This window comes from Pseudopipra pipra, chromosome 8 (assembly GCF_036250125.1).
Source record: "Pseudopipra pipra isolate bDixPip1 chromosome 8, bDixPip1.hap1, whole genome shotgun sequence".
NCBI classification, from domain to species: Eukaryota; Metazoa; Chordata; class Aves; order Passeriformes; family Pipridae; genus Pseudopipra; species Pseudopipra pipra.
In genome coordinates, this window is record NC_087556.1 from 3,162,081 (window position 1) to 3,177,404 (window position 15,324).

Genomic DNA, 15,324 nt, shown 5'->3' on the forward strand with positions numbered 1-15,324 from the left:
CTGCACCCAGAGCATCCTCAATAAAAAGGGCAGCAGTGTGGCACCTGAGGGCATCCAGGAATGCCAGGACCTGCGTCCCAGCAGCAACATGATGCTTACATTTGTTTGGTACCTCTCTGTGCATGTCTAGAGGGTTTCCTGGGGCAGTTGAGATGGCACTTGATGGTGGAATCTCATGCACACAAATGCCCTGGGAAGACAGTGCTTACACTGGTGCAGCTTGGTCTATCTTGTCCTTTTATGTCACTTTATGGTCTTTAATAAATCCACTGACTTTGGAAAGAAATGTGTGTTTTGAGCACGGCAATTGTCAGACCTATAGAGATCACAGGGGTGTGAAAGCAGACACGGAACCTGCACAGGAACAAGGGCAGACTCCCAGAGCAATAGTGTTAATGGGAGGGACAGGCTGGGGGGACCAGAGGGTGGCACTGGAACAGATCTGGAATGCTGCAAGGAGGTGTCACCTCCCAGCTGGCCCTTAAGCACCTCCTGTGGGTGCTAACTGGGACAACATGGAGCTCAGGGTCCTTTGAGCAGGACTGTTCCCTGGAAAGGAAAGCTTGAAGTGTTCTTGCCATAAACGTTGTCAGAAATGTCTGGTGTGGGGTCGGCACAGACAGGAAGCCCTCAGGATGCCCAGGAAATGTCAGTGTTGCAATCTGCTCCTCAGCATCCTGGGTGGTTCAAGGAGCTGAAAGCTTCCTGTTTTCAGCTCGTGGTAGATGGTGTCTAACGCAAACAGCTCTTTTTTTTTTTTTGAAAGGCAACAAGTTCTTCAGGGGAGCTACACATGAGGCTGTAAAACTGGAGAGGAAGGAGGAAAAATAATCCCCTGTATCTGTTTTTCTTCCAGAGAACTTCCATTTTTTTTGACTGTTTTGCCATTTTACAGTCTGGGGCTGCAGTTATTAAGCTAAGTCACTTCTGAAGTTTCTAGGAGGAAAATGTTAAAAATGTATTATGCTGTGTCCTTTAACTTTTGTAGAGTTTATATAAAACCAGATCTCTGTAGTTCTTTAATACATACACAAGATGCACAACATAAATATTTATTTTTGAGGGCTCATATTTCAGCACTTTGAGTAGCTTCTGTCCTGAACAACTTGGAAACAAGAAAAGAAATCAGATTCCTTTTAATTCCCTCAATTTCAGGGCAATTTTCTGTAAGACAAGAACTTCTGCTGCCTGCCAAGTAGGAATAGTGTACAGTTGTTTCAGGAGCACAATATAAAGTTGCATGGATGAGATTGCAGGAGAGAACCTGGTCATGTAGCTACTGTTTTTGAGCTGTTTAGTTACAAATCAAATCAACTGGAAAATTTTGGGCTAACCAGGCATAATGTTTCTTTATGTAACCCCATGTTTGGCTTTCATTGTGAGGGCCCTTTAGAGGTCATTTGGTTTTATATTGCTTTTTGAAAGTCTGTTCCTCTGATTGCTGTGAGTTTTCTTCTAGTCCTCCTCCCTCAGAGGTGTGTTCCTGTGTTTAATTTTATGTCCTGTAAATTTTGATTCAGCTGGTGCTGTACTTTGAGACAAGGCTCAGAGTGTCTGCTCAAGACCAGATTTGCCTCTGAGGCAACCCAGGGTTGCAAACAGCCTAAATCCAGGCTGTCCTTACAACAGCCTCTCACAGTCGAGTTACAAGTGTCCTGTGTCATAGGTACGTGAGTGGTTGCCTGTGATTTATCACATTTGATCTTGGCAAAATCAGGTTTAGGTTTGTGGCCCCCTTCCAGCCCAGGGTATCCTATGATTCTATGCCCAATGGGTGCATGATTTGGCATCCCACGTGGTGGGTTGTGCACCAGCAGTCACTCAGCTGATCTGCCTGGGCTTGCAATGCCATGGCCACCTGCCTGACGTGAGCCACGGAGTGGTGGAAGGGAAAGGGAGAAGAAAATGTTCTCCTTTACCATCCAATCTCTCTTGGCCTCTGCTCCCTCCAGACTTGCACAGAACCACACTAACAAAACTAAATGACAGGAGCAGTTGACTTGGGCTGTGTTAACATCATGGATGTTTGGATAGAAAATATAGGTCTTGATCCTCGCGAATCACTTGTGGGAAACACTAAACTTACTTAGATTTGCTGCTGCTCCTTTTTGCTCCTAGATAGCAGTCAGATTATTTTCTGAAAATGATTCAGTAATTATGTCCCCAGGTTTTGGACATTAACTGCTTGACTGACGAATTTCTTAATCTGATCTGCACCACACCAGTTATGGATGCTTTTGAGGATTTCCAGTGTGATGTAGCCTGTAGTTTCCAGGGTCATCCTTCTCGCCCATCTTGAAAATCAGGACAGTGTTCACCAGCTTCCAGTCAGCTGGGACCTCTCCAGATTCCCAAAACAGCTCAAAAATCAAGAGAGGCCTTGCAATGACATCAGCCAGCTCCTTAAGTATTCTCGGATGAAAACATGTTTTGAGGAGGGTGGCTCTGGCTTTTGAGGCTTGTAGGCTGTTATTGCTCTCACAGCTGCAAACCCTCTTGCAATTCTCAGCCTAACTGGGTTCTGGGCCAACCTGCACCCATTTGTTCTCATGCCACCATTGTCCTCTCACTCAAATGGCTCCTCTCCCCCCCTGGTGTGGCTCTTCCTCTCCCACCCACATATTTACACCAAGATATTCCTTTCTACCTGTGTTTTTAGCCATATTAAACAAACCAAGCTCTCCATTTCCTGGTATTATGTGAAGGTGTACGTGAAGATTAGCAAAGCTTGCAATGATGCATCCAAAGAGGCTCTTTTCAGGGTTGAAGGAACAAACAAGTTTTCCTCTTACCCTCTCGAGAGCAAGTTGTTACTTAGACATAAACGTGTTTTTAAAGGATGTTTCCCAAACAGCAACATTTTTCTGGAAGACTGGGGTCCTCGGTGTTTGCAGAGGTTTTTATAATCAGAAAACACAGCTCTTTTGGGATTGTCTTGAAGAGATGTTTTCTGTCTTGGCAAACACGCAGGAAGAAAACCTATTTTGCGAGGCTGATAGCGGGTTACCAACAGATCTGTTTGTTCCCTTTTCTGCTAAAAAGAACATGTGATATCTAGGAATACTTCTAAAAACAACCCCACGAGGGCAGTTTGCTTGAGATAAAAGTTCTGTCTGGAGACTTGTGCGAGATGCCATCTTCTGTGAGGAGACAGCTTGGATGGCACAGTGACAGCAGACAAACAGTTACTGCTTGTAACACAGCAAACTACGAGTGCCAAGAGCTGATGCTTGTCTATCTGCTTCAAACCAGGGTAAAAACAAAAGTGAGGGAGGTTAAGAGGAAAATTTTTAAACGCCACACCTGAATGTGTGTAAAAGAATATACAGACTTATAAGTCAGGATGTGTTCTGTAGATTAACCAGAAATACTCAATTTTAGTTTTAATGAACATAATGTCTTAATATGGGCACTTGCTCCTGTTGCCACCTCCCTGGAGATGGGCAGTTGCTCCGGGTAGTGTGTCAGGCAGGTGCCAGGGGCAGCACCCCATAACACAGTGAGCTGCAGTTGCTGTGTGTGTTAATTTTTGGGAAATGAGCCAAATGCTGCTGAGGTGTTTGTTGAGTTCACACTTACTGGACAACACTCTTAATAACGTGCTTCAACTTTTAGTCAGCCCTGAAGTGCTCAGGCAGTTCTACTAGATGATGGTGTAGGTTCCTTTCTAGCTCTAACTATTCTGCAACACAATTGCTTCAAAATGTTCCTTTCCACCACTAAAATGCCCTTTGGATATTTGTCAGGTGGTGTTTGCCCTGGATGTCTGGAAATCACTGTGCTAGTAGGCAGCTGGTCCCAAACAATATTTCGCTTACTGTGTTTGAAGCCCGGCACCCAGCCTTTGTCTCATGGGGTCCCACCTGATCCACCCAGAGCAGAGTGGATTTTAATCCACAGATTAACAGACTGGAGTTTAATGTTATATCAACCAGTAGCTCCTGCCTTATATTTTGCACAGAACAAAAACTCTCCTCAAAAATTTGGAGAATGGTTTGGGTTGGAAGGGACCTTAACGATTATCCCATTTCACGCCCTGCCATGGGCAGGGACACCTTCCACTAGCCCAGGTTGCTCCAAGCCCCATCCAACCTGGCCTTGGACACTTCCAGGGATCCAGGGGCAGCCACAGCTTCTCTGGGCAACCTGTGCCAGGGCCTCTCCACCCTCACAGGGAAGAATTCCTTCCCAATACCCCATCTATCCCTGCCCTCTGTCAGTGGGAAGCCATTCGCCCTTGTCCTGTCCCTCCATTGCTTGTCCCCAGTCCCTCTCCAGCTCTCCTGGAGCCCCCTTAGGCCCTGGAAGGGGCTCTCAGGTCTCCCTGGATCCTTCCCTTCTCCGGGTGAACCCCCCCAGCTCTCCCAGCCTGGCTCCAGAGCAGAGGGGCTCCAGCCCTTGGAGCTTTATGTCCCTTCAGAAACACTGCGAATCCAGCAAATGCAGCTTAAAACCAGTTATATAGATTAAGAACAACTGGACGCTGTTATAGTCCTGGGTTTAAACTGTGTCATCAACTTCAGCTGATCTTGCGCCGGCCAAGTGTTCCTTATGCACAGCGTGTCAGTGCAGGGCTCTGGAAGCGAGGGGTCCTCCTTATGTTTAGCACTCAGCCAGGGATAATCGACAAACCAGGGCGGGCTCACAAACTGTTTTTGTTTTTTTTTTTGTGAGCGGTGTATTTTAACAATAACACCCCCCCCGGCATTTATAACATTTAACGCCCCCCCCCCCCCCCCCCCTTTAACGTGAGGGGAGCGCCTTTCCCGCCGCTCCTCCCTGAGGGCGGGAGCGCCCGGCAGGGGGCGGTAACCGCGGGGCGGGGCGGGGCGGGGCGGGGCGGGACCCGGGAGGAGGAGGAGGAGGAGGAGGAAGGAGGGAGGAAGGAAAGAGGGAAGGAAAGAAGGAGGCGGCGGCAGCAGGAGCGATGGTGAGCGGGGAGTGCGCGGGGAGAGAGACACAGGGGTGTCCCGGCGCGGCCTGTGAGGCTGCGAGGCCGGGGCCTTGTCCGGCGCGGTGGCGTGGGGGTGTCCCGGTCGGGCCTCGGCGAGGCCCGTGCCCTTCCTCTAAACCTGGATGTGTCCCTCTTGTCCGTGCACTGCTTCCCTTATATCCCACAGGTATCTAGTTTCAGGGCGGGGGGGGGGGTTAGAAAGGGCGTTTTCGCCTGTCTCTCTGTATTCCTTGCACCCCGCTGGGGTAGAAATCGTGTTTTCCTCTGAGATTTTGGTGAAGATGCCTGTCTGGCTGATAGACATCCTGTTTGCTTATTGATTATAATTTTTTTTTAGAGGCTCTGTTTGCTTATTGACTCCTGTTTTTTAGAGACTCTGTTTGCTTATCGACTATCATTTTTTTTTTAGCTAGAAGCAAACTTCACGATTGCTTGGAATACAGCCGGCTCCGGCACGCCGCGGCATGGCATGTATCTCCCAATTCCTCAAACCTGGAAAGGGCACTAGTTTGGGTTTTTTTAACCCATCAGGAGGGTACTTTGCAATCACAGCTGCTGCCGAGTGATAGATGAAACAGCATTATCTGTGTCCTGCTGCTTTTTCCCGCTTGGTCATGGTCTCTCCATTCCCAAACACTCAAGTGCTGCTGCTTTTTCCCACTCTGGCGTGGAGCTGTGCCTGGGACAGCACGGCTTGTGTTCAAAATTTGGAACTGGGTAAATGCTGCGCATCTTGTGCACGGGGTGGTCCAGACTGGCCTGGGGCTGCTGGAGCCGTGCTGTGTGGTCAGGCTGTTCTCCTTAGTCCCTCTGTGCCAAGGCTTTGCAGGGAAAGCTGCTACTTATTGCACCTGGAAGACCTGCTCAGGTCTGCTCTTTTATCCATTAGATTGGACAGTAGCTACTGCACGGGATTCCTGGTTTCTGGAAAGCTAGGGAAGTTGGCTTTGTACTCAGGGGCTGAGTGTTTCTCTGGAGAGACACTAACACATAACATTTTTCCTAAACTGGGGTTTTACTCTGCGATCCTTCCCCCAACCTTAGCAAAACAGAGCATGAGGCACTGGAAATCTTACCTAGGTGGAGAAAAATGTTGCTTCTCCCATGTGCTGTTCACTTCCAGCCCTCTCGGAGTTTCCCACCCTCTTACTCCCCTTACAATTCCTAGCTGAACTGCTGACCTGAGCAGGGGGGAGGGTCTGTTGAGGTGGCTGACGCCTTGCTCCCTGCCCTGGATTTCTCCAGTGCTGTTTGGTGGTGTGGAGATAACCCCAATCACAGCGTTTGTTGTGTGTGGTTTGCCTGCCGTGGCAGCGATCACAGCCTTGCTGTGACTCCTGTGGTAGAAGGGATTCAGTAGGGCCCCTTTCTGTGTAAGGAGTTTGAGGTGCTGCTCGTTTCTTCCAAGCACACAATTCTGGCAATAAAAAGGTGTAGCTTCCATCTGATCTCCTCCTGCACTGGCTGCTCCCACCACAGACCCCTGGCATGCACTGGGGGTTGTCTCAGAAGGCCTGATCTGTTTACACAGTGTTTTTGGAAATGGAATGATGTGTTTTTTACCTAGAACTGCTGAGAAGGACTTGGGGGTGCTGGTGGGCGAGAGCTGGACATGCCCCAGCTGTGCGTGCTGGCACCCAGAACCCCACTGCCCTGGGCTGATCCCACAGCAGGGACAGCAGAGCAGGGGGGGATTCTGCCCCTCTGCCCCTCAGGTGAGACCCCCCCCCCTGCAGAGCTGCCTCCATCCCTGGGGAACAGCACAGCAAGGACATGGAGCTGCTGGAGCCAGACCAGAGGAGGCACCAAGAGGATCAGAGGGATGGAGCAGCTCTGCTGGGAAGAAAGGCTGGGAGAGTTGAGATAGGTCACCCTGAAGCTTCTCTTCTCCAGGGTGAACAAACTGTGGCCTTCCAGGACCTGAAGGGGCTGACAAGAAAGATGGAGGGACACTATTTCCAAGGGCCTGGAGTGACAGGACAAGGGGGAATGGCTTCCCACTGACAGAGAGCAGGGATAGATGGGATATTGGGACAGAATTCTTGGCTGTGAGGGTGGGGAGGCCCTGGCACAGATTGCTCAGAGAAGCTGTGGCTGCCCCTGGATCCCTGGAAGTGTCCAAGGCCAGGTTGGATGGGGCTTGGAACAACCTGGGCTAGTGGAAGGTGTCCCTGCCCATGGCAGGGAGTGGAATGGGATGAGCTTTAAGGTCCCTTCCAACCCAAACCAGTCTGTGATTCTACGATTCTATTGCTCCCATTCCTTGCATCCCAGGCAGTCCAAGACATTCCCTTTCACATAGCAGCAAACCTTCCTCCTGGGGTGTTTAGTACTGAAATCTTTGTGTGCTGGCCAATGGCTATGTCCTGTACTGGTTGGTGTACTGAGAGGGGCTTTGAAGTATGTCTTACTCCTGTCCTTAGAGCGTGGTGTGGACTGAGATTTAGGATTCTGTCACTTGATCCAGTAGCAGGTGTGCTGGTCTCTTTGCTGTCGTTATTGTGATACAGTTATTGTTTCTCAAGGAAGATCTGTGTTTCCTAGAAATTCGCAGGTAAAAGCCGCTTGGAATCCTTTGTGTTCTGAGCGTTTCCTTTGCCTCTCCCATCGAGATCCACCTGTGCCACGTGAGGAAGGGCATGGGATGAGGTATCACGGGGTCAAAAGGTTCTGCGTGTTGGTGTTGATGAGATAATTTTTGAGGATCTTGCCCTCTGGACAGACTTGCCCAAGAGCAGGGCCCTTAACGTATAATAGCAGCATTCAGTTTGTGCTGATACTGGGGGCTTTGTCAGAGGCTTGCATAACCCTGCTGGGAAGCTGTGCCAGGGCTTGGTGCTGCCTTTGTTTGTGGATGCCCGTCTTCAGAACAATTGCCATGCCATGCTCTGCTTCCAGACAGCTCCCACCAAGGCTTTATCCTTTAATGCTGCGTGTGCCCCTGTGTGGCACTGTGCTACTTGCACAATGTTTCCAATAAACACCCATTTTTATTCTCCAGAAGTGATCCACAGCTGAGAGGATGCCAAGTGCAGGGCTGAAATATGTCCAGATGAGTCCCAGCACGCAGGGAACCAGGCTCTTCTTTTATCCTAATTATCACAGGTGCAGTGAGAGGACATTTCCTTGCACATTCTTGGACCTGGTGGCCCACAGAGATCCACTCTGGGTTTCTGTACAGCACTGACTGTGTGAATCCTTGTCTCTTGTGAGGTCTATTTTGCCTCGAGCGTGCCCAGATGTTTGCAGAAACTTATATAAATTGATTTGTTGTAGTGGGCAAAGAACACACACACCACCACCTTGTGCAACTTTTGCGTTAAATGAAATTTGAACTGGCACTGATTTTGGAGTCCTTTGGATTACTGTAAAACTGTCCATTTTTTGAGCCTCGAATCAGCCTTACTCCATCTTGTTTTGATAGTTTTACATTCCTTCTTTGCAGTGGAAGCTGGAATGCTGCCGCTCTTACTCTGAGCTGCTGCCTTGTTTGTTTATGTGCTGAAGCTATAATTAGCCATTGTTTAGCCACTCCTCTTGAAATCTCAGGGCTGGTGGGATAGTATATACATACCTTCATTTTGCTGACACTGTACATGGCAAAAAAACCCACCCAAAATTGCTGTTGTTCTGGAAGAAGTTTCAGTATGGCAGTGGTGGAAATAAATGCAACACAGACAAAACTGGTGGTATTGGGGAGCTGTGGTAAGACATTAGCGTGTCCTGACTATGTTTTTCTTTCACTTAGTTCAGCCCATACAACTGAAAGTTCATGGTTTTTGATTCCTGAGAGGTCCTGCATCCTGTGTCGCTCCGTGTGCCCACATCCTTTGGTGACGGCGGGGGGGGGGAGGCAGCACGTGGTCCAAACCTCGAGCTGTAATTAGGAGCTGACTGACAAATATTCTCTGCCTGGTGCTTGTGTAAAGATATTTGTCACGGTGGGGGTGGCGGGGAGGGAGGAGCAGAGTCATTACCGGGGTGCGAATCAAAACACTGCAGGCACACGAAGCACCCTCCGAGGCTGGGGTGGCGTTGCTCAATCCCATTCCCTGGCTCTCCTGTAGGAAGCTGCCAGGCTGGTGGCTGCGAGTCCAGTCCCTCCCTGCGGCCAGGCCAGTTACACCGTGTAGTTACACCAGTCTGACGTGCCTTTTGTGGCCAGAGCACGTGCAGGCAGCACGGTGTCAGCTCGGGCAAGGCTAATTGGGCTCTTCCTTCTACTTAGAAGCAGAATAAATAAGCAAAGCTGCTGTGTGGTTGCTGGCTCTGTGCAGTTTGTTTCCAGTCAGGAAGCTTCTCCTTGGAAAAACTTGTTGTATTGGAGCAGAGGCTTTAATTACAGTGGCAGTACCAGTATTCCATGTGTTTCCATCCTCAGGGTTGACCTGGCTGGTGCTGTCTCTGAGCCATCTCTCTTGGCCTTGATTTACTACGTACTGAGTAGTGTGACGTGTCACCTTCTTCCTTGGCTCTGGTGATGTGAGGGAAGACAGATGGCAAACACAAACATTAAGGTTCAGCATGGGGAGGTGTTTTGAGTGTCCCTGGTTTGGGAATATGTGTGAATTCAGGTGAAAGCTGAGAATGTGCTGTAAACTGACAGACAGTAGGTTTAGACTGGATATTGGGAAGAAATTCTTCCCTGTGAGGGTGGGGAGACCCTGGCACAGGTTGCCCAGAGAAACTGTGGCTGCCCCATCCCTGGAAGTGTCCAAGGCCAGATTGGACGGGGCTTGGAGGAACCTGGGCTAGTGGAAAGTGTCCCTGCCCATGGCAGGGGGTGGAACGAGATGGGCTTTAAGGTCCCTTCCAACCCAGGCCATTCTGTGATATTAGCAGTTCCTACTTGCACAGTCAGCCTGAGACTCATGATATTGCATAAAATAAACTTGCCTTTAAAAGCTACTTTTATTCTGTGGCCCATGTTAAATGCTCTTCTGGTGAAAGGAAGATTGAGCTGATAAAACCTTTCTTCCTGCTCTTGCTACAGGTAAACTTAGACAGTGCTTCCACTTTACAGTGTCAGAAACAGGAGGCACTTGTAACAAAACTCTGGGGTCCTCCAGTTTATTGCCTTTCTGTTTCTCTCTCTCTTTCTTTTTTTTTTTTTTAAGCTTATTCGAGTCCTAAAACTCGCAGCCAAGGAAATGCTGTTCTGGCAAAACTGCAAAATGTGCTCTCATTAGCTTTGGCATTTCCCCCCTCCCTCTCTTTTCTGTCATCTGGGACAGAAGAGCATTACTGCAGTTAATTTGTCCTCTTTTGTAGTGGCATAAGGGCTATCCCTGGAACCAGCTCAGCAAGCTAATGGCTTTTAGAAATAAAGTACTGAGGATGTATTCCTAATCTGTGGAGCTAAAAATTCAATATGTAAACTGCTTGGGTTGCTAAGTGCATTAATATCAGTACAAATGAGCACTGCAAGTCCTAATGATAGCAGTTAGTATTTTATCTGATACCTGGCTCTGTCCTACTGCTCTCAGAATTAAAAACAAATCCTCCAGTGGAGATTTTTTCCCCCCAGCATTTTAGTGTGCTCATAAGTTGGGTTTTTAAACTGCTTCTGAAATAATCCTGTGTCTTGTGAAGCTTTTGAGCGGAGAAGGTTCTCTTATGGAAATAAAACCAGCTTATCTACTCTCCTATAATGGAAAGGGAAACTTATATTTTTTGATGCCTTCACAAATAAGCAGGTTATTGTCTTACATTAAATGCTGTCCTGTAGGCAGCTTTAAAATCAGGTCAGCTTGTTCTCTTCAGGCCAGCTGAGGAAGCAGTGGTAGTTTTTCACTCTGTTATGAGCAGCACCTCCAAGGCTGCAGGAGAAGGGATTCCAGTGGCTGGGCTAAACAGAGGCTGTTTATCCCCCCTGCCTCCTCCCTCTGGAATGAGGAAGTGCTTTGGGACTGCAATCCTATAGAATCTCAGAATGAGTTGGGTTGTAGGGACCTTAAAGCTCATCCAGTCCCACCCCTTGCCATGGGCAGGGACACCTTCCTCTACCCCAGGTTGCTCCAAGCCCTGTCCAACCTGGCCTTGGACACTTCCAGGGATGGGGCAGCCACAGCTTCTCTGGGCAACCTGGGCCTCTCCACCCTCACAGGGAAGAATTCCTTCCCAATATCCCATCTAACCCTGCCCTCTGGCAGTGGGAAGCCATTCCCCCTTGTCACTCTGCCTGTGTAAAAAGTCTCTCCATCTTTTTTATAAGCCTCTTTAACCCAGCATGTTCCTGGATGTAATAAAAACATTTGAGTGCAACCTTCTGAATGCCCTCTGGTTTCTCCAGGATTAAGTTAATAATTGAGAAAGTAGAGGTCTCTTGTACCTTGCTGGTACTTTGGGGCAAAGAAGCACTTGGAAAAAAACTGAGTTCATAGTTAGCTGGGGATCTGGGGAGTTGTATTTCATTGCTAACTTGCCTTCCATGCCAATTTTCACTGGGTTTTTTAATCCCTGTTTTTAATATCCTCCTAAATTGATCAATCTCATCCTTCAAACTCTTGTAAGTATGAAATGACTGAAGAAGGAAATTGAGAAATACAGAGAAAATTACCTGGTCAAACTGTATTATTTAGGGATTGATTTCAGATTATTTTTTTTAAAGCAAGAAAGAGAAGGAAATTCTTCGGTGGCTTGGAATTAACATAATTCAATTCTTCTCTTATTTGTTCAAAAACTTGGAAGTACCATTGATCTACCATATATCAGTGCTCAGGGGTTTCAGTGGGGATTGTGTGATTTGACAACAAAATATGCTGTCAGCTGGGATCTTCTGCCCAGAACTTTTTCCAAGAGCCACATCAATCTCATGCCAGATTTATTTCTTTTAACGTGGCCATTGACTGAAGTGACTTTTGTCTCGAAAATCATGTTCCATTTTGATTTGAGGGCTTATAGCTCACAGTATCCTCCATATTCAGGAAAAAAAATAGCACAGCCCACTTTATGTTCGATGCCACAGCATTTTCTTGCCATCAGCTGAGCACAGCTCTTGAGACACTAGTAAATTAGTGGCTCCATTTCCATCCTTTAAGTGCAGTTCCAAAACTGAATGATATCCTGGCATCTAGCTCCCAGGCAGTGAACCAAAGTTATTGTTGCTGGCTAAACACTCTTTTCCAGGGATTTGCCAGAGAAGATTGTTGCAAACTCGCTGAAACTTAAGTACAACCTAACTTAAGTTAGCTGGAAAAGGTGGCTCTTCCCTTAAATTCTGGGGTTAAATCAGCTTTGTGGTGAGCAGATTGGAGGACTGGGCATTAGCTGGGACCTTGCCTAATTGCAGTGGTTGGTGTGGCTGCCTTGTTTTGGAGGCTGAAGTGCCTGGTGTGTTTTTGAATTGCCCTTTGCCAAGTGAATAGGTGCTAATTTGCCTCCTCACAGCTGAGTGCTGCCGGGTTTTGCCTAATTCTGCCTGTGTCCCTTCAGCCCGTGCTAAGGTGTGGGTGAAATTATTCCTTTGTGATGGGAAATGCTGTTGTTTTGCTGGAGTTTATGATTGGGTTGCCTAAATTCTTTTAAACTCTGTCACGTTATTTGCATTTTATTGCTTTTCCAAAGTAGTGAGTATTAATTAGTGGGTTTTTTTGGTAAGGAATCCTGCCTTCCTCCTTTGATTATTTGGAAAAACGTGGCTCCCTTTAGGCTGTTAGTAGCCTCTCCAATTGTTTTGGAATGACGTTACCCCCTAAAAAAACCCCAATTAAATGCTGCTTCTGTTGTTGGCTTGATCCAGAAGTGAGATCTGAAAAAGGTCCTGAGAAGGAAAGTTTTAGCAGTTTTTAATTTAGTGGATTATTTATATTCACCTTTGCAAATGGCTCTAATCCCACCCACAGTCCAACAGCACAGCTATCAAGGATCGATCTGTTCCTTCCAAAGTTTAGTAACAAATCTTTTGAAAGGTCTCATGTACTTTCCCTGTTGTTGGGACAGTGAAGCTTTGTGGTGCTGGAAATCTCCCCTGGAAAACTGGGCAACGCTAGGCTTCAAGGCTGGTTAAAAGAGAAGAAGGATTTGGAAGAGGGCTCTGAGGTCAGCTGATAAAGCTTTAAAAACTGAAGTAAAATGCACAAGCTTTCATTTGTAGCATGCAACACTCCCCCCCCCCAAATTGTCATTATTAGTCATAACTCCAAACAAAGTGTGGGTTCTTCTTATCCCTAGAAACCTTTTTCCAGGGAATTGGATGGAAGACTGCTGTTTAGATCCCTTTCCCCTTGTGCACACCTAATTTTCTTCACCCTGTTCTGATGCTCTTGAAGAGCATCTAGTTTGAAGCTATTGATGATGCACTTGGGTTTAATCCTGATGGTAATTCCTGTTTTGACGGTGGAATTGTTATTGCATCACTGTTTTCTGGGGTTTATTTTGGTGGAAGAGTGTTTCTCGCTTCTGTCTTCCCTTGGTGTGCACCCTACTAATTAGACTCTAAACTTAAGGAATTGCTGAGTGTTTGCATCTCCCTTAAAAATCCAGCCCTAGGTACTTAACAGACCTGTTTTGGTGGTACCTTCACTCAGCACCTGATAATTCCTTGGCAATAAATATTAACATAGTTGCTTCTCTTGGGCCATGGTAAGATCTGGTGGTTCTTGGGGCTGTGCAGAAAACCATATTTTACTCATCTGCTCTTGGCACTTCTCTCTCAATATTTGAAGTCTCTCAAGGTGTGTATTTTTATCAGTGACTCTTAACTGGAGGTGGCTGAAAACTATCTCCTGTTTGCAGGAATTAAGGAGAGCATTGGGTCTGCATGCTGGAAAGCACCTTTTTAATCAGCAATAGACTTTTTTGATTCGTGTGCATTTAACCTTTTCCCAATATCATTGTGGTTTTCCTTTGCACAGGATGCTGTTATTCCCTACAAGGAAGTCCTCCAGCTGTACTGGGAGAAAGCAACGGGCTTTGTGAATGCCCGATGTGCTGGACTTGAACCCTGGCAGCTCATTGGCTTGACCTTTTCTTCTACCCTTCTGAGTGTGTGGCTGCATGGCTTCCTCTTCCAGCCTGAGAGTGAGTATTTGAAAATGAGGGATTTTCCTTTGTTTAGAGGGAAGGGAGGGGCATCAGAGTTGTTCCCAGGTAGTAGAAGGGAAAGGGGGTGAAACAAGGACAAACGCTTATTAAAACAGACTCTCTGCTGTCAACTAATATTTACAAACCCCTCTTCTAAATTAAGGTGAAGACTTGTCTGATCAATGTTACACCTCCATTCCTTCAGAGGGTGCAGCAGCCCAGCCTGGAATGTGCCTCTGTCTCCTTCCCTTTCCCTTGTCTCTGTTTTTCTTTTGGCTGGACCATTTACTTGTCGCAACACTCTTGTTGCTCAAACCCTGGGGAGGTTTATCCCAGAGCCGGGTTCCTGTGAACTGAGTCACTGCTGCAAAGTGTCTGGATAACCCTTGGTTGCTTCCCTTCCTGCTGGGGGAGGAGATGTGGTTTTGATTTGGCGTTGGAGGCGTGTTTCATCTTCAAGATGTTCAAGATAATTGCGTGTGGTGGTGTGAGTTTTGTTTGGGGTTTTTTGCTTGTTTGTTTTGTTTCTTTTTAAATTTTATTTTAATTCCGGACCCTCTTCCTATTTTGAGTGATTTCTGATGTTGACAGTGGGATCTCTTCTGGTGAACTTGCAGTTTCCCCTGGCCAGAGATCACTACCTTGCCCTCAGAGAACACAGTGCTTTTCATTTCCCACAGGCCCTAGGGTTACACTCTAGTGGCAGCTTGTTAAAAACAGCCAAGTTTGTAACTTGATGTCAACCTCTGTGTCTCTGTTTCTCAAGCAGGCCTTTGTCTTTCAACAGTGGGAATGTCTGTAAGGAACAAATTGGTGTGAAGCTTTTGCTCAGGACAGGGTTATGTTATTTTCTTGTCTAGTATTTGTACTGTTGCACAGTGTATATTATTAAAGTATTGACTTAAAAGATTGTCTGAATATTTCAGGAGTTTGAAGTCTTTACTCACTGAGAAAATTCATAATGAAATTGTGCACAGTGAGATGTGCAGCAGAAATGTTGTCAGAGCATTGAGTATTTGCTACAGAGTGTTCCAATTAGTGTCCTTAGGTAACCTTTCAAATTGTACATATGAAGTGAAATATATGTATGAAGTGGGAGGGGAAAGTGTAAATAAAATTGCCAAGTCTTGAAAGGGTCGATTTTTTTAATCTTTTGTTGAGTTATTTCTTGGTGTAAGTGTCCTGTGGGCGTGCAAGTGAAATGCCTGCAGGACTTGGCAGATGTTTTTGGTGGCTATAAAGCATCTGTGTCATCCTGATTTCATTCCTGCCTATAGAGCTACCCTAGGAGTTTTCCAGTGCTTGTCATCAATGGCTTCTCTCGTTCACGTGGTGCAATTTCTGCT

General features: G+C 46.9%; 1 protein-coding gene across 1 annotated transcript in view; it reads left to right on the plus strand.

The window, feature by feature from the left end:
• Window positions 1-4,861: 4,861 nt before the first annotated feature.
• The window catches only part of SGPL1 (sphingosine-1-phosphate lyase 1), a 31,490-nt gene continuing 21,027 nt past the window's right edge, over window positions 4,862-15,324 (plus strand). Inside the window, exons 1-2 of the mRNA XM_064662199.1 lie at window positions 4,862-4,930; window positions 13,810-13,975. Coding sequence (XP_064518269.1) covers window positions 4,928-4,930; window positions 13,810-13,975 — 169 coding nt within the window. The 5' untranslated portion in view covers window positions 4,862-4,927. The remainder of the gene's footprint in view (window positions 4,931-13,809; window positions 13,976-15,324) is intronic.